Source organism: Tamandua tetradactyla, chromosome 2, assembly GCF_023851605.1.
Source record: "Tamandua tetradactyla isolate mTamTet1 chromosome 2, mTamTet1.pri, whole genome shotgun sequence".
Taxonomy (NCBI): domain Eukaryota; kingdom Metazoa; phylum Chordata; class Mammalia; order Pilosa; family Myrmecophagidae; genus Tamandua; species Tamandua tetradactyla.
This window is the reverse complement of record NC_135328.1, coordinates 45049544-45072157: the sequence shown is the minus strand read 5'-3', so window position 1 is coordinate 45072157 and position 22614 is coordinate 45049544. Positions and strand designations below refer to the sequence as shown.

Below are 22614 nucleotides of genomic sequence, written 5' to 3'. Positions count from 1 at the left end.
TTTTTTTTTTTTTTAACAGTTCTGGATAGTAAAGCAATAGACCTTATGAATGCACTAATGAGGCTGAATCAGATCCGGCCTGGACTACAATATAAGCTTTTATCTCAGTCTGGCCCTGTTCATGCCCCAGTTTTCACAATGTCTGTAGATGTGGATGGCACAACATATGAAGCCTCAGGACCATCCAAGAAAACAGCAAAACTTCACGTAGCTGTGAAGGTAAAAATGTTTATTTTACTTACTATGCTGTTTTTTATATTGAAAATAAGGTGCTTATTTTCCTGTAGCAAGTTAACAGAATTTTTTCAGGATTTTAATGATAAAGACTTTTGTTATTTCTGAATCACAATTGTTGTGAAATATATGTAAATTATTAAGTACAGAAAGTAAAGAAAAAAATAAACAAAAAGTATATTAATTGCACATCTCTAAGGTAGAGATCATTCATAGTTACAGTATTTGGTTTATTCTAACCTTTACTTGTTTTTTGTTTGTTTGTTTTAAGTTGTGCTCACAGTGTAGATGCAATATTATTTTCTTCCATTTTTATTTAACATATCATCAGTGTTTTTCCATGTTATTAAAATCTTCATAGATAATTTTTATGGCTGTGTGATAAACACAATATGAACATAGTATTATTTGTTTAAATATTCCCCTATCAAATTTTTTTCTGTTCCTAGATTATTTCTGTTATAAATAAATTTGATCAAAATCTTTATTCAGGGTTCTTTTTCTGTATTTTAGAATATTTCCAAAGGGGATAATATCCAGGATTGGACCAATCAAACTTATATTGAGTTGCATATTCCTAAGTAGTGGGATCTTTCTAAAAATACATTTGGTCTCATTCAGACTAATGTTCAGATATCAAATATCTTGTAGGTTGAGGATCAGTTTTCATGTAAGAAAAATTCTGTTTTAGAGAACATGCGGCATAAGATATAATTGGTTTGTTTTCATCATTATTCCATTTTGCAGGTATTGTTAATGTAGCATGTAAGCACCATCCTAAATGCTAGGGAATTCAGCAGTGAACAGAATGAAGTCTCTGCCCTCATGGAGCTTACATTCTAACGTGGATAGGTTGGGAGACAGACAGTAAATATACAAATGTATATATAATACATCAGGTAGTGATAAGAATAATGCAGAAAAATAAAAATTGTTAAGGTGTAAAAGTATCAAGAAATTTATTATTTATGTTCTGCCTTATTTACAAAAGAGATACCTAAAGTATGATGAAATAATATGAGTAGAAAATGGGGTAGAAAAAAGAAAATCAGGAATGAGAGGAAAAGTGAATACCTGGAATAAGGCTAAAAATTCTGTTTAATAATATAGCTATAAATGAGTGCTAAGAATGAGTCACAGATTTAAACCTGAGTGTTCTAGCAGCTGACAAAAATCTTGTCAAATATTTGATTATGAGAATTGCACTTGTTTTGGTATACAAGTCAGATGGGCATCTCTTCTTGGGGAAGTCTTCATAAAGAGAGATATCCTCAACTTTACCCATTAAAGGATTCATGATACAGTGATAAATTCTGTGGAATTGTTTCTTATAATAACCTAGAGGCCTCATACATAGCAAATTGCAGTTCAGTAAAATATGGGGAGGGTGGTATAGGAGAGTGGTACATTTTACAGTAAGACAAAATTTCAGTGCTATCTATTCCTCTCATTTGATTTAGCAATTTATTTTTATAATATAATGGAACTTGGATGGTCTGGACATGCTTTGGTCTGTTCACTCTGAATATTATTTTTTGTTGAACTTAGCTTTTGGTAAACATGGAGGAGCTGTACACACGGGTTTAAATTCTCTGGCAAACATCTGGAATGTAGATGTTAACTGCATGACATTGGATCTAAGGGAAGAGTTAATGGCCTCCTACGACAACTTGTGTGGAGTAGATGGCCATCAGACCTTTAGTTGCCCTAAGTTGCAAAATGGATAAAATTTATAAGTTTTGGGTATTTGGATAGAATAGTAAGTTTTACATTTGAGAAGAGTTGAGATTTGCCCTTTTAAAAAATGGGATAAGCTAGACTTTTGATCCACCTAGGTAGAATAAACTATGGATCAGAGTAAACTAGCTCTGGTGGTAAAGGCGTATCTGTGGATATTTTATTTGGCTTAAGATTTTTAATCAGCTGTTTGCTTTGAAGGCCTGTTACTCAATCTCAGTCAGAAGTAGTCTGCAGTATTTTCTGGGCCTCCATAATTTCACTCCCCAGATTTATGTGTTTGGGTAACTATATACCAGAGTTCACTTTCTGTGTTGGGGCAGACAGTCTCCTTAAGGACTTCACAGAGTTTTTGTTGTATATCTGATTTTCTAAAAGCTACAGGATTATTTTACGTAAATATTTTTGACTTTTCTTTTTCTTATTATAAATGTGTAATATATAGTTATTGTAAACAATTTAGAAGATGGGGGTGAAGATTCCCCGTAATACAACACTTAGGAATAATAACCATTAACATTTTGGTATGTATTTTTCTAAACTTTTTCTTTTTTTTAAAGTATATGCAGGTCTACTGTCCTTTATCTATAATTCCAGAATTCAAAAAGCACAATGAAAAAGTTTTCTTTAAAACAGATTCACTGGGTGACAAAGTCTGACTTGAATTGATGTGGAGCTATTTTTAGTTTTTATTACTCCATTTAATATGAATACTTAAAGTATTTCTTTGCAGACATGGATACTTCTGAGATCCTACTAGGGAAATTGCAACTGTAATAACTTTTTAAACTCTGAAAATTCTAGAGATAGAGTCACTAAGTCAAGAGGAAAGCACATTTGATTAATTCACTAAAAATTGTGTATGTGTGTATACTATATAATGCCAGGTATATATTTCCACATATTACCAGATTCTTTCCTTAATTGAGTTTGTGTTAGAGTTTTATATCTAAAATTCTAGATCCCACAAAATAAAAATTCTTGCATTCCTCGATTCCTCGTTTGATAGCTTCGTATAGTGGGTCTGTACTTAAATCACTGGAGAGAATCGAATCAAAGCAGTATAAGAAATCAGTTCCTGCCTTATGAGCTTGGCAGCCCAGCAGCAGGCATCCTAAAGTGATGGAGATTAGTGGCCAATATTTCTTTTCCTCTTCCAGTTCTTTTCCATGATAGTTTCTTATAAAGGTCACCTTAGGAACATAATCAGCTACATTCTTTGAAAAGCACCATAGTTATTGTGAGGAAAAATCAGCTGGAAGGGCACAAGGAGTGAAGGATCTTTGGAGAGGTTCCTAGAGCCATCAGATTTCCTGAGCATATGCATTGTACAGAAGTCATGAATAGAATATTTGTTTCTTTTGAGTGTACAGTCATGGGTTAGAGTGCCATATGTTTTCTTTTCACTTGGGGGTTCTAGTCTTTGAGAGTATCATTTTTCTCAGTCTGTCCAGGAGGAAAGGTGCATGTTAACACACTGCTGGATTTCCCAGTCACCTTATTTCAAAGATTCATCTTGTGATTTTTCAGCTCACTTATGTTTATTAGGTTGGAATTTGTTTGCCAGACACTTGAAAATAACTTTTCTTTGATATTACCAATATTTTGTCCTTAAGATTGATTAAAAAAAAAACAAACAATTTTGGTTCCAGAGGACTGTGAATTCTTTAATTTTTGGCTTCTATAGCATAAACTAATAATAACACACTTAAAAAGTGTTCATGGTGATCATGATGATGGATATACAACTATGTGATGATATTGTGAGTTATTGATGATGTAACAAGAACAGAATGATCATAAAAAAAGTGTTCATAGAAAATGACTTAATTTGAATATTTTTGCAAATTTTGTTGTATTCCAAATGGATACTGTATCCCTTGAGAGGTTGTCATCAGTTATATAAAAAAATTAAAATATATTGTTATGCTGCTACACTTATGCTGCTACAGTAGCATGTAAATAAATGAATCTGATATGTGAGAAAAGGACAGGGAAAAGTGGTGTTTACTAATTATGGACATTAGAATATTACAGTTATGTATGTTAAATTGGGAAATACCACAATTTCCCAATTAAAATTAAAACCTATAATAGCTTTTGACTTAAAACCTATAATAGCTCATGTTGCTCCCAGACTGCTAGCTAATCTCCCAAGGATAAGATTTCTCAGGGAGAGAAAATATTTTCAGGACTCAGGTAGTGGAGAAGGTGTTTTCTTTATAAAATATTGATGATGTTATAACCAAATGATGTTAGTGTACTTAGTGTAAAGTACTATCTGAGTACTTCTAAAACTTAAGATGTTAGAAGAAAGCTTATTGGCTTTACTCCCAAATATATATAAGGAATTTATTTATGATTCAAAGTGTTAAGCAGAATGCCAAATTCTCAGTATGAATTGATTGAATTTCATGTTATCTTGGTACAGAGTTCTACTTATATCCGTATTTTGTAATACTATTTTATTTGTGTTGAAGAATTCTTTGTACAGGATGCCATTGTTTATAAAAGCTGGGTTGCCTGGCTTCTCATTTATGTGGCACCTCAAATAGTGTTTTGAATACCTGCTGGTACAGTTGGATTGTACAGAAATATGGCACTCTTGAAGAGCCTAAATAAATTCGTTAGGAACTGAAACAAATACAGGCATCTTTAGAAACTTAACAGTTTATGTTTTAATATAAATGTTTTATCTATTCTCTGTGATTTCTGGTGTTTGAATAAAACTGAATCTTAATATAATTTGTACAGGTATTGCAGGCAATGGGATACCCAACAGGCTTTGATGCAGATATTGAATGTATGAGTTCCGATGAAAAATCAGATAATGAAGGCAAAAATGAAACAGTGTCTTCAAATTCAAGCAATAATACTGGAAATTCTACAACTGAAACCTCCAGTACCTTAGAGGTATAGTTATATATATTTTTTCCTTAAGAAAAAAAAGAAAGATGTGTGTGCATTGTAGAAAATTTGAGAAATATGAAAAAGTATAAATAAAATGAAACGCATATACAAACCTGTCTCCCAGAGGCAGCTGTTATTAATATTTTTATTTCCCTCCAGCTTCTTTTCTGTATTTTAATGAAGTCAGTTATATTTTCATGCAGTGTATATCTTGGTTTTTCATTTAATTCTAAAAAATATCTGTAAACTGAAGTATATAACAGCACAACACATCACTGCATGAATGTAACCTGATTTAATTAGCCATTTTCATATTGCTGGTCATGGAAGCTGCTCCCAGTATTTCATAATTATTATGCATCAGGGTTGTTAACAGTAACTGAAGAAGGATGAAAATCTAAAGGGTCTAGTGGGAGAGGTATGAAGTTTGTGCTAAGCTGTGGGAGATCATGGGTCATCATTTTTTTGGTCCAGCTCTGAAGGAAAGCATAGCCTGATTCAGTAGGTAACAAATTCTGAGTAAGTCCAGATTTATGAGTTTATTCCCACAGATAAGAAAATAGGACAAGATCCAAATACAGAGCATAGCACATTTGGGAATTCACAGAACCTTCACTTATTGCATTCTACAATAAGGAAAATTGGTTTTAAAGTAACAGCAGCAGCTTACTTTAAAAAAAAATTGTGCTCTGCCTATTATTAAGATTAAGACTTATTAATTAAGATTATTAATAATTAAGATTATTAAGATTAAGAATTTATTAAGGACTGTATTAGTTTCCTAGGGCTGCCATAAATTGGGTGGCTTAAAACAACAAAAATCTATTCTTTTACAGCTTTGGAGGCTAAAATTCTCAAATCAGGGCTCTCATCCCTTTGAATCCTTCAGGGAAGGATCCTGCCTTAAATTTTATAGCTTCAGGTAGTACCAGGCGTTTGTTGGCTTGTACAGCTTAACTCCAATCTCTGCCTTTGTCTTTACATAGCCATTTTCCCGCAATATCTGTATCTGTGTCCAAATATCCCTCTTCCTTTAAGAATAACAGTCTTTATGTATTTAGGCCCCACCCTAATCCAGTATAACATCATGTTAACTAATTACACCTGCAAAGACCCTGTTTCCAAGTTAGGTCACATTCTGATGTTCTGAGTGGCCATGCATTTTTGGGAACATTATTCGTCCCTGTATAAGGTCTTACTAAGTCTCTGACTTTTTCAGTTCATTGACTCTATCTGCTCAGTGCCTCGTACTACAGAAATTGTGTCCACAGCCTCAAGATGCAAGGAAGAAATGATTGAGACCTATACACATGTACACACAGACATACACTCATAAAATCACAGGAGGTAAAATATGAGTTTGGTTTTAGATGATGAGTAGGATTTTGTGTTTTGGTGAAGAGGTGGAGAAAAGGCATTTTAGGCAGGAAAAGTAGGCATATTGACCTGGAGTTGTGAAGTACGTGTTTGGGAAATGCCGAGTGGACTAGGCTGAAGAGGACTGATGGTGCTTCTGGCCTGTGAGTGCCATGCCTGACTCTTCAGGTGACAGTGTGAAATACAGAAGATACGGTGCCTGACTTTTGAGATAACCAGTCATTCACAGCTGGTATTCACAGGGCAAGATGTTGTTTTGGCAACTGTTACATCTTAGTGTGTGTGTGTATATATATACATACACTAAGCAAAGAAAGGGCTCACCAATTATGAGGCTCAGACTGTCAAGTCTGTGCTAATAAGACTATTGGCTGTGCTCATAATAGGTAACATGAGTATATGGACTTTTTGTTAGTGAATAGATCTATGTTTTATTTCTGTTTATTACAGTAATGTGGAAATTATTATTCTTTTAAAATAGTAGTAAGTGGTTAGAAATAAAAATTTTTGTATCTTTACTCATGTTTATAGAAGTGATCCAGATTTGCAAAGTAGGGAATGATTACTCTAGACATAGTTTCAAAAATTACTCTTATCTTTTAAAAATGGATAGTGGAACTTTGTCCTGAAAGTTTTAAAAGGTAATTATAAAAACTCTTCAAGAAATGAAAAAAAAACAAGGCATGTTTATTGAATAAAAACAAAGAATGTAACTTGTCTTTAAAAATTGTTCAGTGTTTTACTTCTGCAGCATCACTACTTCACATATCAGCATAGAAGATTTTATTAAAAGCTTTACTGTCTATTAGGTTCACAGTCAAAATAATTCTTTGGTGACATTCCTTTACTTTCTTTAGCATTTATTGAACACTTACTGTGCTGGAATGGCAGGCCTGATTTCTAACCTCAAAGAGTATGCAACCTTTTGATCTTTCCTTTCTCAAAAGTATGGTTGTACTGTTTTTTTGTTTGTTTGTTTGTTTGGTAGCCTTTTTCTTCTTTTGAGCCTTCATACTCTTAACGTGAATTACTTTTCTTTCCTACCTCTGTTTTTATATAAACTCCCTGAAGTCAATCCTTTCCACTACTGCTAGAGTCATTTTTTCAGTAACACAAATCTAATCAGGTAGTTTTGCAGCTTAGAGCCTTTCAGTGGTCCAGGATAAAATAAATGTTTATTTGCCTGGCATACAAAGTCTCATACAATTTGGGACCATTGAGGTTGTTTCTAATCAGATCCTATTACACCACCCTTCTCTCTCCTCATTCCATAAACAGCCAAATTGAACTTCTTGCTGTTCCCCAAATGAATGTTCTCTTACTCTTTTAGACCTTTGCATCACTATTTCTTCAGTTCAGAATGCCCTCTCCTTCATTTCCTCCTCATGATGATCTGGTACTTATCCTTTAAAATTGAGTTCACAGGTCGCCTTCAGGAAAACTATCCTGGTTGCCATAGAAAGCAATTCCCTCTACAGTGTTTCCACAAGAAACAAGTGTTTCTAATTCGTCTCACATTGTTTTGCAGTGATTATTTATTGAACCTGTCCCTCTTGCTAGATTCTAGCTCTTGAGAGTAGGGAATGACTGCTGCCTTTTATTATTTTTTCATTTCAGAATCCAAAGTATGTAGCCCACTGTCTTTACTTTAGGTGCCCTTAAATCTGTCTAGAGATTGAGAGGCTGCCTCTCCCCCAAATTGAAAATTAGTTCTTCCTAACCCTAAAAATGAGTAACAGTGAATCCCCAGTTGCTGTTAGAATTCCATCTGTTCTATACTCAATATTTAGAATGTAACTTAGATAAAGAACACCAAAGATCAGACCCTGGAGTGCTATGTAGTGGTGAGGATACACTGATCTCAAATAATTGTCTGCAGGGACAGCTGTGCTTTGAATGCAGTCGGGCCAGATTACCGACTGCGGTGTTTACTGTTTGTAGAGTTCCTACACTTTTAAAAAATATGTCACCATTTCTATATAGAGATGAGCATTCATTCTAGCTCCTAAATGCTTTTAAGTAGAAATTTTGAGCCTCTCTTTCAACAGTCATAGCACACAATTGTATTGACATGAAATTTAATATTCTAAACTCTTACTTGATTAAATACTGAGATTCCTTCTCTCCTTTAGGTAAGAACTCAGGGCCCTATTCTCACAGCAAGTGGCAAAAATCCTGTAATGGAGCTTAATGAAAAAAGGAGAGGTCTTAAGTATGAACTTATCTCGGAGACTGGTGGAAGCCATGACAAACGCTTTGTAATGGAGGTATGTACCAAAATCCAAGTCATCTTTATTTTTTCTCCTCAAAGATATAGACTGTTCTGAATAAATTTTTTTTTAAGTTTTAGGTTGAAACATTTGTGGTGATACTATTTGACTTTTGGTGATTACCGTGTTATGATACATTTAAATTACAATTATATACAGAAATTGCGTGGAATAATTGCAAAGCACTGTTCTCAATTTTAGGTGGAAGTAGATGGACAGAAATTCAGAGGTGCAGGTCCAAATAAGAAAGTAGCAAAGGCAAGTGCAGCCTTAGCTGCCCTAGAGAAGCTGTTTTCTGGACCCAATGCAGCAAATAATAAGAAAAAGAAGATTATCCCTCAGGTATTAAACCTTTGCAATAACTTAAAAATTGTCATAGGAATTAAATTTCTTTTCGTATCTTTGTGCTACTTTAGCTTTTTCTGAAGTTATTTTTCTTGTATTTGGCAATTGTTTCTTTGGATTAGGCCAGTGAATAATATAAATCTGGTTAGTGCTTCCTTGTTATGTGGTTTTCTAGGCAAATTTGAAAAAAAAAAAAGGCCATTAGCATGATTTAGGGGTTTGACATCAGTCTTGATTAAGTAAAATATCGGGATGATTTGGACTTTAATGAGGTGTTAGCATTTGTTTAGTTTGGAGGAGCTGCCAAGAGAATTTGGGGCTTACTTTCATTTGGAATGTCTTAGTCCAGGATAACAACAGCAAGGTACTTAGAATTACATGCTTTTGGCTATCAAATTCTTTCATGTACTCATTTATGCCTTTATAATGATTGCAAGGGAAATCATTGCATGGGGCAAGTGAAAGCGATATTTAAGTAAATATAAGACACATTGTCTGCCCTATGGAGAGTATTGGTGTAATAATGTTTGTATATTTTATGTGATGGAAACAAATCAATTGAAATACTTAGACCAATAGAAAGAAACTTAGATTGTTTAAGTGTCTATGTTAAGTATCACCGTTAGTTTCTTTTACATATGCTAAGTCCATTGTAAGAGAGTAGAATGGATTCATTTTACAGATTAGGAAATGAATCCCAAAGAAATGAAGGTACTTGTTTGTAGTAGTATAGCTAATTAATGGTGGAGCTTCTTTTTAATATCAGGTTCTTCTCCTTCCAAAGGCCTTGATCATTCTACTATTGTGTATCACATCGGTCTTAGAATTTTTTTGTGTGTGTGCTCTTGTCTTTAAAACAGCTTAAATTCTACGGTTTAAAATATAAACAGGGAATAATAACTTTTACTTGAGATGAAATAAAAATAAAGCCTTTTAAAATTGCAGTGATATACATATAAGGAATAAGTGGATTTTCTTTCCCTAAAATCATCTAGTAAATATACAACAAAATATGTTCTACGTTGTTACCTTGTTTAGTTTGTATGTTTTTTCCCCATGAGTTACATCTTATACTTGGTCAGTTAATTTTAATGTTTAAAAAGCATGTATGTTTAAAAAAAAAAAGCCTAAATGTAGGTATTTATTGGGCAGTTAATTTGGTTCTAGTTGACTCGGGCTAGATTTGTGTGGAGTTACTCTGCTACTGCCAGATTATTGCTTCCCGACTACTTTTGACTAAGCTGGGTTAAAAAAAAAAAAAGTCTACATGAAGTTTCACTCATTTTTAGAAATTTTCCACACTAGAAGCTGTAAAACTTGTTTATTCAATGTGCTTGACAGCCAGGAGCAGTCTATTTTAGATGTGTGGGCTAGATTTATTTCAGCCAAATAGAAAAGTGGCTGTTCTCTATGCACTATATATTCGACCTTGAAACTGTCTTCTGCTTAGTCATACTAGAGGTAGTATCCTGGGAGGAATAAAAGATGAAGATTTTTAAATGTGAGGTAAAGGTGTTTATACTTTGACCATTAAAGATGTCTGAAATATTGTTAAATTTACCACCTTGCTTGCATCTCGGTTATAGTAGGGGAATTTAATAGTTTCTAACTTGAGTTTTTGTTGCTTATTTATTTTTAAAATAAGCATAATATTTAAAACTAGACACCCTTTGGTTTTCTTAAAATTTCAATTTGGGAAAGGGGTGATTTTTGTTTGTTTTAATGCAATTTCACTGAGGTATATTCACATACCATATATTCATCCAAAGTGTATAATCATGGTTCGCAGTATCATCTTACAGTTGTGTATTCATCACTACAATCAATTTTTGAACATTTTCATTACTCAAAAAAAAAAATAAAAATAAGAATAAAAATTTAAAAAGAACATCCTAAACATATCCCATACTCTTTCCCAACCCTATTATTTATTGTTTTTGTCCTTACTTTTTACTCACGTATCCATATACTAGATAAAGGGAGTGCCAGCCACAAGGTTTTCACAGTCACGTCACAGTGTAAAAGCTATATAGTTATGCAGTTGTCTTCAAGAATCAAGGCTACTGGATTACAGTTCAGTAGTTTCAGGCATTTCCTTCTAGCTATTCTAATACACTAAAAACTAAAGAGGGATGTCTATATAATGCATAAGCATAACCTCTAGAATGACCTGTCAACTCTTATTTAAAATCTCCCAGCCACTGAAACTGTATTTTGTTTCATTTCTCTTCCCCTTTTGGTCAAGAAGGTTTTCTCAATCCTATGATGCCAGGTCCAGGCTCATCCTTGGGAGTCATGTCCCATGTTGCCAGGGAGGGTTACATCCCTGTGAGCCATGTCCCACAAACAGGGAGGGCAGTGAGTTCACCTGCCAAGTTGGCTTAGCAAGGCCATATCTGAGTAACAAAGGAGGTTTGCTGGGGGCGACTCTTAGGCGATATTTATAAGTAGACTTAGCTTCTCCTTTACAGCAGTAAGTTTCATAAGGGCAACAAGCCCCAAGATCAAGGACTTGGCCTGTTCAATTGGCAGTCCCCAATACTTGCAAGAATATCAGTCCTCCCTAGGAGGAAGTTTAATATTTCCATTTTCCCCAGTGTCTCAAAGGGGCTTTGCAAATACTTTTTTGTTCTCTGCAAAAAGGTTATTTTCATTCTGTTACTATTGATTTATCTATTCTATTTTTCAGTGTTTCATACCTATTTTTTCAATCACTTTTTTATCTCTAAAGTAAGAAATACAAAGTAGGTCTCATTATCCACTTTTTACAATTGGGGAGACCCCCTTAGAGAGAGATTATGTGACTTCATCTGGGTTCCAGAGCATTTTAGAGCAAAAAGGAGCTTTAGAGGTAGTATTTAATGATTGATAACATAAATACATACATACATGCATACATATGTCCATATACATACATATATATGGTAGAAGAAACAGACCTAAAGAAATAACATGATCTTCCTGAGATCACAGCAGTTACTTGCAGAGCAGGAACTACTAACATCTGCATCTTTGGCCTTCCTGTCTTAGTACCTTTTTTTTTTTTTCTTCTTAAACCCCACTCAGGTTCAAGTTAATTTTAGGTGGCTTATTGCTGGGGTGTTTCCTGCTTCTTGGCAGAGAATTCAGTGGATTTTTGAACGTAGGTACCAAGTGTCTATAATTAATTTAGTCAGGTCTAAAATAACTTTGGATATAATATGACTACTGAAATTTGTCTGTAGAAAATCAGCTCTTTCTGGGTAACTCTCGAATGAAGAAAAGTTATCTGTATGCTTTTATATGCCCAGTTTATTTTCCAAGTGCCTTCTTTTAGATATGTGTTATTTTCATTTTACAGATGCTAAATTGAAGGTTCAAGGTCACAAAGTGGATCATTGTCTCAACTAGGGGCTCAAGTTTCTCATAGAGGTTGTATAATAAACAGATGAGAGGATGATAGTTTTTCTCTCATTAGTGAAAATGTGTGTTATTTTTAACAGGCAAAGGGTGTTGTGAATACAGCTGTGTCTGCAGCAGTGCAAGCTGTTCGGGGCAGAGGAAGAGGAACTCTAACACGGGGCGCTTTTGTTGGGGCCACAGCTGCTCCTGGCTACATAGCTCCAGGTATAGTACAGCCTGTAAGAGGTCCGCTTCCTTTTCTGGGCCACACTTTGAAGAACAGCATCTCTTTCATTTTCCAAAGTTATACGGATCTCTGGAAATACAGCAAAGGTATAAGATGGATATACACAGAAATTCAAAAGAAGGGAAACTACAGCGTGTCATAGGTTTTCTCACAGATCTGCCAAGATTCTTGAGGTCTCCTGGAGGGAGATGACAGATGAGCAATATTGTTCTTTGTTGAGGGGGCATATTTGAACAATGAGGAACCTATAAGATGTCCCCTGAATTGAGGTGTTTGGACATCTGAGCAGGGTGTATTCAGTAGCAACATAGAAGACAGTATTACAGGTGAGAAAAAATTTTTAAAAAATTACCTAGTTGGGGTGAAGCTTGGCATTATTAATATTTGAGAATCATCAAAAGCTAAAGGAATACAAAGAGAAAAAAGGGGGAACTTATTTATCCAGAGCTTACCATATGCTGTATACTTTATAAAAGTGATTTCACTTAATTGATTTTAATCCTCATATTGTTTCCTCAAGATAGAAATTATTTCCATTTTGCAGAGAAGGAAACTGAGGTTTAGGGAAATGGGGCAACTAGTTCAGGATGAAACAACTAGTAAGTAGCAGAGAAAGACTTGAATGCAGGTGTTTGCATTTCTAAAGTTTATTACATTTCATTATGTGGCTTTAGGGAGATGAAGAAAGATGCCCTCTCTCTCTCTGCTTTTTGTTCTAATCCTTGTGTCATTTTAGAGGTAGATGTACAGCTGTCTTGTGAAAATCAAGTTTGTGGCAATATTAGAAGTGTAGAACTTTTATCTGAAAAAATAAATTGTTTGCAGTTGATCAGAATGAAATTGTCATAAGAGTGTGTCTTATCCAGTCCCTGTGTTTTAGGGAACACCCCTAAGAGTTAACTTAGATTGTGTTTTCCTCTAAGAAAGAATTAAAACAGGCCATTTGGGAAGCTGTATAAATAATGTGGCTTTGAAACTATATTTCTAGACGCCTCCATTTAAGTGCAGTGCTTAAAGATGTTTCTCGTGAAGAGTGCACTGACTTACTCCACAAATATTATTTGCTAGCATTGGCAGATAAGAGACATGGATTTTGCTCTCATGCCCCTTACAGTTAAAGGGTAAAATATAGTACTCAGATAATTACATGCAATTATAAAGTAAGATGAATGTGATGAAGAAGGAAGACACAATACCATGAGAGTGTTTAACAGAGCAACTTAGTTTAGTGGGCCCCAGAAAGCCCGCTGAAGAAAGGACCCTTTTCTGAGAAGATAACTCAGAAAAGACTTGATGGAAGAGTATTTTACACACAGGGAACAGCATGTGCAGAGACCCTGTGGTGCTGTTGGTGGGGAACTTGGCTCATGTGAAGAAGCAGAAAGTGGCCAGAATGTCTGAAGGTCACAGTATGGGGGTGTAGATGTGGGGAGTGATGTGAACTAAGATCTCCACGGTCTTGGAGACTGTGGCTTTGATTTTGGTCTTAGTAGCCTCAGTACAATGCGAACTCTTGAAGAGTTCTGTGGAGAATGACACTGAGAAGATCAGATTTTATTTTTAAAGATCACTCTGTAGTGTGAAGAAGAGAATGTAGGGGCAGGAGTGGGTATGTTAAGACCAGTTAGAAGGCTTTTGTAAACTGGTAGGCCAGGCAAGAGAAAATGGAAGTATCTTCAGTGGATGTAGGGAAGTAGATAGAAATGGATAGATTGAAGGGATATTTAGGAAGTGCAATTGATGGATATGGAGAATGAAAAAAGAATGCGGTTTCAAAGATATTTCCTGGGAGAAACTGGCTAAAAACAAGATGAATGTTGGGGGAAAAGATCGTGACTTTCTTATAGTTTGATATGATTTATGCATGAAAAATTAAAATATTCTTTTGTGCATCTCACTATTTCTAGTGAAATTTAATATTTTTAGCCTCCATCAATATATTATTTAAAAGTAGGTTATTGAGATGGACCTTTATTGTCTTTGATGATACATTCCGCTGGGCTTAATCTGGTTTAATTTGTTTGTGGTGTGATTTTGGAAAGTTTACCTCCTCCTAGACTGGTAATAAACAGGTATTGTTCAGTGGCAGTGATCTTGAAAGGAATCATCTATATCCTTCTTATTGCTAGGTTCTTTTGCCCTATAACAGCTTATCTTCTTTTTTGTAATTGCATAGACCTCTGCAAAAGGCCTGTTCCTGAAGCTTTTAAAAATGAAGACTTTTGTGACCCAGAGAAGATTCAGATTAGGTCACTTTAGGTTATGAATAGATTATATGTGATTAATGGAGTAAATTTTGTGCAACAGGGGACTGTAGTAGGTATTTTGGCATGTAGTAATTAATTTCTCCTACCAGTTCAATTGTAGCAGAAGACTCACTAGAGAGGTTAAAATTTTAACAGGTAAAATTCAAAAGTCAGCTGGCTAGTAAAAGGTGAAGTCAGGATTATAGACCCTCAATCATCTGATCACTGGCCAGTTTAGTAGATTTTGTTGATGGTTTTGTTGAAACCCTTTAAACAGTAGCCTTAGCGGAACAGCTACTTTTTTTTGAAATAGATTTAATATACAAAGTTCTTTTTTAAGCAGTAATTTCTTTTTTGACCTCTGGTATTGTCTCCCATTCCTGTTACCTATTTCCACTGCTTGTGTCCCCTTGAAATACATGATAAGCACCAAGACTAGTTATACTACCCCCAGTTTTATATGACTTAAGTATAGGCATACCTTGTTGATAATGCATGTCTGGCTACCAAACACTGCAATAACGCGAATTACTTGAACTTTTTGGTTTTGCAGTGCATATAAAACTTATGTTTATACTATACTTAATCTATTAAGTATGCATTCGCATTATGATTACAAAACAAATTGTACATATCTTAATGAAGATGTGACACAGACATGAAGTGAGCATATGTTGGAAAAATGGCTCTGATAAACTTGCTTGACTTAGGGTTGCCACAAACTTTGAATTTGTAAAAATGCAGTTTCTATAAAGCAATAAAACAAAGTGCAATAAAATGATGTATGCCTGTTTAGACTAAAAATGTGAAAAAATTTCATCCGTTAGGAAATGTTTCAGTAGATCTCTAAAAGCAGTTCACTTATTCAGTATACAGTTGAGTGCTTCGTCCCAAATGGATTTGGAACTGGTATTCAGAGATGACTAAGACCTAGCCTCTGCCCCAAAGAATACTTGTGGGGTGATGGGGTAGGAATAAACCCTTGTATAAACACAATGCACAATGCAGTATGTTGTAAGCCATAACATGGGGTGGGCAAAGGGTGAACAGAAAGCTTGGGAAACTTTACAAAAAAGAGGTGATATTTGACCCTGATCTCAAGAATGAATAGTGGTCAGATAGGGGAAGGAGAAAAAAGTCATTCTGAGCAGCAAATTGGTATATATAGGAAAAAGGGATTGTAATGTGAAAAAAACTTTTGTTTGGGTTCTAGTAGTGTGAAGAGCTCATGTAGATTTTGTGCCCTTGTTCTCCCTCAGAAACTGATTTTTCCTAGAAGTTTACCCAAATGGTTTTTGTTTATATATTTTAAGTTGTTTTACTGAAAGATTAAAGGTAGCAGCTTCTATTGATATGTATTTCTAATCCCCACAGCAAAATTTTTAAAGTAGCTTGGTATGCTCCCCATTTTACGGATGAGAAGATGGAGACTCAGATGGTTCTATGTCTAAGGAAACTGCAGCCAGAACTAAACTGGTTCAAAAACTTCCATGTTTTGTTCAATAAATGATATTTAGTACTCGTTTTTATATAACAAAATAAGCCTTTTTCATAGGCACCAGAGGCTTATGTCAATTTTACCATTTATTGGGGTTTCCTCTGTCAGATACTGTGTTGGGTCCAGGAATTTGGATAACAAATCACAGACCTTGCACTTGAGCTCCCAACCTAATCCACATGTGTTCTTTAATAGGAATTGAGGGCTTAACCTGCTCTGTTGCTGTTTTTTGAAAATAGAGTTGGAAATTTCTATTGTCCAACGTTGAGAAACTGGTAATTTGAATGGTTCCAAGAACGTTTGTTCAATAAATGATATTTAGTGAGTGCTTATTATATGCCAAACATTTTGCTAGATCATATCACACGAAGATAAGACTTTGTCTCTGCCCCTCTGGTGGGGAAGACGGATAAGGAATTGATTATTTCAATACAGTGTGGTATGTGCAGTGAGAAAGAGACATAGGATATTCTGGTATATCAAGGATTGCTTTGTAGGCCATTTAAAGAAGCTTCTGCATCAATGTTCTAAGAAATGATCATGGTGATGAATATACAACTATGTGATGATGTTGTGAGTTACTGATTATATATGTAGAATGGAATGATCATGTGGTAAGGATGTTTGTGTTTGTATGTTGGTGTGTTTAATAAATAAAATAAATTTTTGAAAAAAAGGGGGAAATAAAGCTTCTGTATCTAAGAGGCGTGGAAGGATCAGCTAAGCCAGGACTACTCTGGGAATCATTCACATATATCCCTGGAAGGAGACCGCCTCAGGTCTCGGGGTGCCAGGACAGGTGGTATGAATTGGGCCACTGTCATTCCTTTTTGCCGTGGACTGATCTGCTTTCTTCTTCTTTGCATTAGGCTATGGAACACCTTATGGTTACAGCACAGCTGCCCCTGCCTATGGTATGTACACCATCTTACTGATATCTCTTGTTGATTGGATGCCACAGCAATCCAAAACAGTTTGTATCTAGGGTTTTCGTAAATGACTCAGAGGATCTCAGACCTATTCATTCTAGTGACCCAACTTAAATTCCCTTTGAAATGCCACAACCTTGTGGTTCTTGGTTTGGTTGGAGTTGCTCTTCTCTGCTTTGCCTGATTGAAGGACTGCTTGTTCTAATTGCCTGTTTCTGACCATATTGAAATTAAATATTTTAAGTAGTTTCTTCTTACAGCCAACTTATACTCCATTCAAAGACTACTGAAGGGCCATACCCAGTTTCTAGCTTGGCTGTTTGTCAGTTACATAATTACATTTACATTTCTGATTTGGAACTGTGTGAACTGTGGGTGATTTGAGTCTGGGATAGGAAATGCTCACTTCAAATTTGCTGCCATCATCCTTTTCTATAAATTTTGCTTGGGGGGTGGAATAGACAGGGTATAATTTATCCTAGAGAGAAGGTGATAAGAGGTGTCACCAGCAGGTTATTAGAAAATTTTGTAGGCATGTCTCCCCTCCCCTCAAAAATATAAAATAAAAGCAAATGCATAAATGATCCCCAGTGGCCCTTTGGATAACTTTGAATGAGGTTTATGTGGCAATGGAGGCAATAAGGTTTGGAGTCAGTGATATGCTCTTAAACATTTTTCCTAACTCAGATGCTACATGTTATAGAATTAGCCATCTGCAGGATGTTAGGCATTGAGAGAAGAGAGGAAGTGTGCATGCACATGTGAGTGTGAGAGTGTATGCATGCTTGTGTGAGTGTCTGTTCAACCCCACACTGGGCGTGCATGTACGCAGAAGGGAAAGACCTACAATGTATTGCTACTTGTGGCTTTAGTCCTCCATATGAGCCTCAAGACCTTTGCATTATATTTTTTCTCTTCATACATCAGCTTTTCCATTTTTGTTTGGATGAAAATTAGACATCCTTAAGATACTGTTAAACTGTAGCTTCATCTCATTTCATTATTACGGAAGTACAGAGAAAGTGAATGCTTTGACCACTTTCCCCAAGATACAGAATTTATATTCTGTGGTAAGCTGCAAGGGTCAAACGAGTTTTCTTTAAGGTACATCTTAAGTTACATCCTTTAGTTGAATGTTTCCTATGGTACATTCAGTTTTGGTCAAGACTTTCTCATAACCCAAGGTGGAACAATTATGGGGTAATTGTGAACTGGGGATGACCTGAGAACATACTTTCACTCAGAATTTCTTCTAAATTCTAGCTTCTTTTGATTTGGCTTATTGGTCTTACTATATAGCCAGCTTCTAGATCTTCTGACTACCTCATCCTTCCTGTGAATTAGTTCTGGTCATTATATCCAAATAAGTTTGGACTCACTAGATTCACTGTAGTATAATATGTCTTTTGTGATACCAAGTCATCTGCCTTTAGAGCAGATTTTTAAGTCTCTTTTAGACCACATATATTATGGCTCAGGTTCTTTAGTATAGATTTGCTAGAGTTTAATTTTTCCCTTTAAGGCAATTTTAAATCTAGATTCATGTTTTTCCTTGGTCTTTTAAATTTTTCTCTCTTGTTCCTCTCTTTCCTCCTTTAACATACTTTCACCCTGTGGCCTCTGAGCCCCACTTCAAAAGGTTTCTCTCTTCATATGTCATATAACTGACTTCCAAAGCTGATGAAATTTGATGCCCCCATTTTTCACATAAAAGATTTGGTTTTTAAATGTTACTGTGATGCAAACCTACTAAAACAATGCTTTATTTTGGCTGTAAGGTAAATATGTCTTTTGGCCTTTGTAAAGCTGTTGCATGTGGGGTAATTTCCCTTTGATCATCTGGTGCTCTTGAATACCTGCTGTTGCTGCTTTGTGATTTCTCCATAGGTTAAATATTAGAATAGAAATAGGAGAAGATTTCAAATCATGCTTGAGTATGCAGAAGTTTGTGAGGCCACAAGAACGTATTAATTATGAAATTAGGAAAATAATTAATCTTTCCAGATTTGCCATGCCAATATTGGCAGTAGCCATTAAGAAAATGCATTCCCTGTTAAGGTTCCACTTGGAGCTATCTTTCTGGGGAGCTGAGGCCTGCCCAGCAAAGCTGTGTTTTGAATCGTGACCTCTTTCTCCTATAATATGTGATGTACCAAACTGAGAACCAGTATGGTTTTTAGAATAATTTCAGCTATTGATCCATTAGCATTGTTTTTGATCTTTAGAATTCATGGCAGGTCACTCAAATGAAACTGCTTTCTGATTATCCTTCTTCCTATGATGTGGCTGTCTTAATTTTGAGAGGAAGTTATTATTTATCAAAATATTATAAGCAATTTCAAAATAGATCTGTGAAGGATTTGTAGGCCTCTTCCAAAATGGTACATGTTGACTGACTAATCTGGAAAAGGTTAATGATAATTACTGTAAGATTTTTTTTACCTGAAATTTTTATTGGATTATTAAACTTATTTGGAGTCCTCTCCGTTTCTTTTCTCTGTAGGTTTGCCCAAGAGAATGGTTCTGTTACCCGTTATGAAATTCCCAACATATCCTGTTCCCCACTACTCATTCTTTTAGCCAATGACAGAAGCTAATTCCTATTGAACAACTATACAGTATAATACAGAATGTTAGAAAAAAAGCCTTTTTATCCTGCTTACTTTGAACACATACTTGATCAAAATTATTTGTAAAGAACATCTTTCCTACTTTTTAATTTTAACAAATGCAAATTTAGTTCTCTAAAACTTGAAAACAAAACAAAACAAAAAGAAACCAGTTATGTGAAACGGTACCTCATTTCTGGAAAATTACTTATACCAGCCCTTCTGTTCTAAGGAAATAAAAGTCTAGAAGTTCAAAGTTTAAGTTTTAAGAGAAGTATCAGATTATGTAAAGTTAAATTTGTGAAGGATGTATAGAGTCTCAAACACTGATCACAAATAAACTGCTTTGTTGTAACACAGAGTACTGCCTGGTTCCTAATGCAGTCACTGATTCTCAGCTGATTGATATGTATTTGCCCAGGGCACTTTAATTCGGGCTGTAGTTATTTTTTTTAATACTATAGAGACTTTTCATTTTAACTTTAACTTTGTAAATATTGAAGTGTGTAATTAAAGCCAATAAAATATGGGTTTGAATATTGTTTTAGCTTATTATTTTTGATATGTTTTGGTATCAAATTATAAGGAATTGAAGACTAATTATAGCTTAGTCCTAGAAACCCATTCATTTGTAAGCAAACTGCTAAACAAAGCAAAGATGATTGTTAGTTTGGGCCAGTATATTTACTTTGTAAGCCCTTGGTACTCCTGTTGGACAAGGGTATCCCCAATAATAAAGGTTACATTCTGTTTTCAGAGCATTGCTTATTAAAATGATGGCATTATCCAGAGATGGGGAAGGAGGAATGTGATTATTTTAGTTTCTGAATATCCAAGATTTAAAAATAATAAATTAATCGATCAACACCTTCTTGTTCTTGTGGCCTTCTTCACTCTGTAAGATACTATGTTCACTCCCTGGCTTTTTTCATGCAGATAGAAGATTAGTGATTTTTCTGGGATTCACTGAAGGGTTTCCTTTCCTCTTCAATTACATCAGAATCTAAAGCAGCAACAGGGTCCCCATAAAAACTTGCTCTTCAATTGTCCCAGTTCTTGTTGAGTGCTGCTGTGAAAAGTGACAGGTTTCAGCCATGGGTCAGCATTTATTTTTAAGACACCTGATTATGCTGGTGAAAAATGATCAGTCAGTAACATTGTGCTGTTCTGTAAAGGGTGCAGACTTAAGTCTTCCCACTTGCTTTCTCACCTTGTTTGGAAAGCCTATAATGTTACTAGAAGGGAATGGTTTCATTAAGGTACTCACCCCCATGAAGTCAACAGTGTGGTCCCATGTCAATATTTAAAAGCCCGTGTGTCTTCAAATGTCTACTTGTACCATGATTGAGCTTCCCTCTTCCCTCTTAAATTTCATTTTTAGGAACTGAACACTACCCATCAATGAGAACGGGCTTCACAAAATACGGCAAATTTATACACTGTATTTCTTTGGGGCCATTAAATGAGAGTTAAATGTTTTAAATTTGTTTAAATCTTCTCAGATGTATATTACCCATTAATTTGTTTGTTTCTTCTGCTCCTTGACCTTTTTTCTTTATTAGTGGTGGGTGATACTTTAATAAAATCTCATCAGTTGCTGGAAATAGCTGTGAACTTATCATTCTCATCCTGTGCATTAGTGACTAGACATAAACAAGAGAGTCCATTTCAGCTGGGAGAGTTCATGTTTCATTGATTCATTTTGCTGACCTATGGATGAAACAGAGCCATCACTGAGAAGAAAAAGCATGGCTATTAGTGTCCAGTGTTTATTAATTCAATATTTATAATAGTCCTCTTTGTTTTTGGAATATTATTAATTGGCAGCTGCAGCTGTATTGTTATTTGAAATTGATCTTCAAATTTGCCTTCCAAGTTGGAATCTCTCTGGAGATTTCTCTTTAGCAAATTCTTTTGAAGTAGCTGACTGTGCTTCATAACTCAACACTCTATAATGGCGAAAAGGGAGCTGTGCTGTTTTCCAACATGATGGCAGTCATTTCAAATGGTTTCTACCAAGTCTTTTTTTTTTTTTTTTTAATTTTGTTGTTTGTTGGAAGTTACTAACCATGTTGTAAACCTGCCCAGTTGCTGCAAACTTTTACATTTCTCTGCTTTACTTAAAATAATTGAGCTGTCAGTTCTTTGTTAGAAGTGGTAACCATGCAAGTTCAACTGTTTAAATTCTGTAATGAATTAAGTGTCCACCCCCTTGCCCCCTTTTCTTTCCTACCCCTCCATTTTGTAATGAAAATTCCACATACAGCTGAAAGAGCAGAGAAATATAAATGAAGCTCTTGGCTTCACCAAATTGTGTGAAATTAACATAAAGTTTTGCTTCTCTGCTCTTTTCTCCACTGTAGGTGGTTTTTTCATTGACAGCCCCTATTGCCAGCCTCTGAGCGTCGCACCATTTATTATTCACTTGGGCCCTCAAGATTTCTTCTCTGACTTCTAGAACCATCAGGTTGTCTGGCTTGAAATGACAATTTCTATATCTTGGTCTTAAGAGCAATGTGACCCCCTGAGGCTTTCCAGCTTTCAGATACACCACTCTGACACCTTCTTTTTTGAGAGCAGTGACTGAGCATTTTCAAGAAGAGCAATACTTTATTCAAAGCCACGATGTCGTGTTTAAAACTTTTCTTTTAGCAACCTAGCAATATCTGTACTTAATCCCTCTTAGTGTAGTCTTGTCAGGAGTTTACAGACCAATATAGAACTTAGAATTAGTGTATGAGCTGTGCTATCTTCTGACAGTTTTTAAACTTTTTAGCACATAAATTGAATAGATGCATTCCTAACTGCGTCAGTTAGCGCATTTATAATTT

General features: G+C 35.2%; 1 protein-coding gene across 7 annotated transcripts in view; it reads left to right on the top strand.

Moving 5' to 3' along the window:
• The window catches only part of STRBP (spermatid perinuclear RNA binding protein), a 76523-nt gene that overhangs the window by 41939 nt on the left and 11970 nt on the right, over positions 1 to 22614 (top strand). For 6 of the 7 annotated variants that reach the window (XM_077144206.1, XM_077144201.1, XM_077144207.1 and 3 more), the window contains exons 11-16: positions 20 to 219; positions 4726 to 4884; positions 8391 to 8525; positions 8730 to 8870; positions 12356 to 12479; positions 17115 to 17159. In XM_077144206.1, the coding sequence (XP_077000321.1) occupies positions 20 to 219; positions 4726 to 4884; positions 8391 to 8525; positions 8730 to 8870; positions 12356 to 12479; positions 17115 to 17159 (804 nt within the window). Of the gene's footprint in view, positions 1 to 19; positions 220 to 4725; positions 4885 to 8390; positions 8526 to 8729; positions 8871 to 12355; positions 12480 to 17114; positions 17160 to 19677; positions 20325 to 22614 lie in introns of those variants that run through there. The other variant, XM_077144197.1, reaches the window with a different exon arrangement.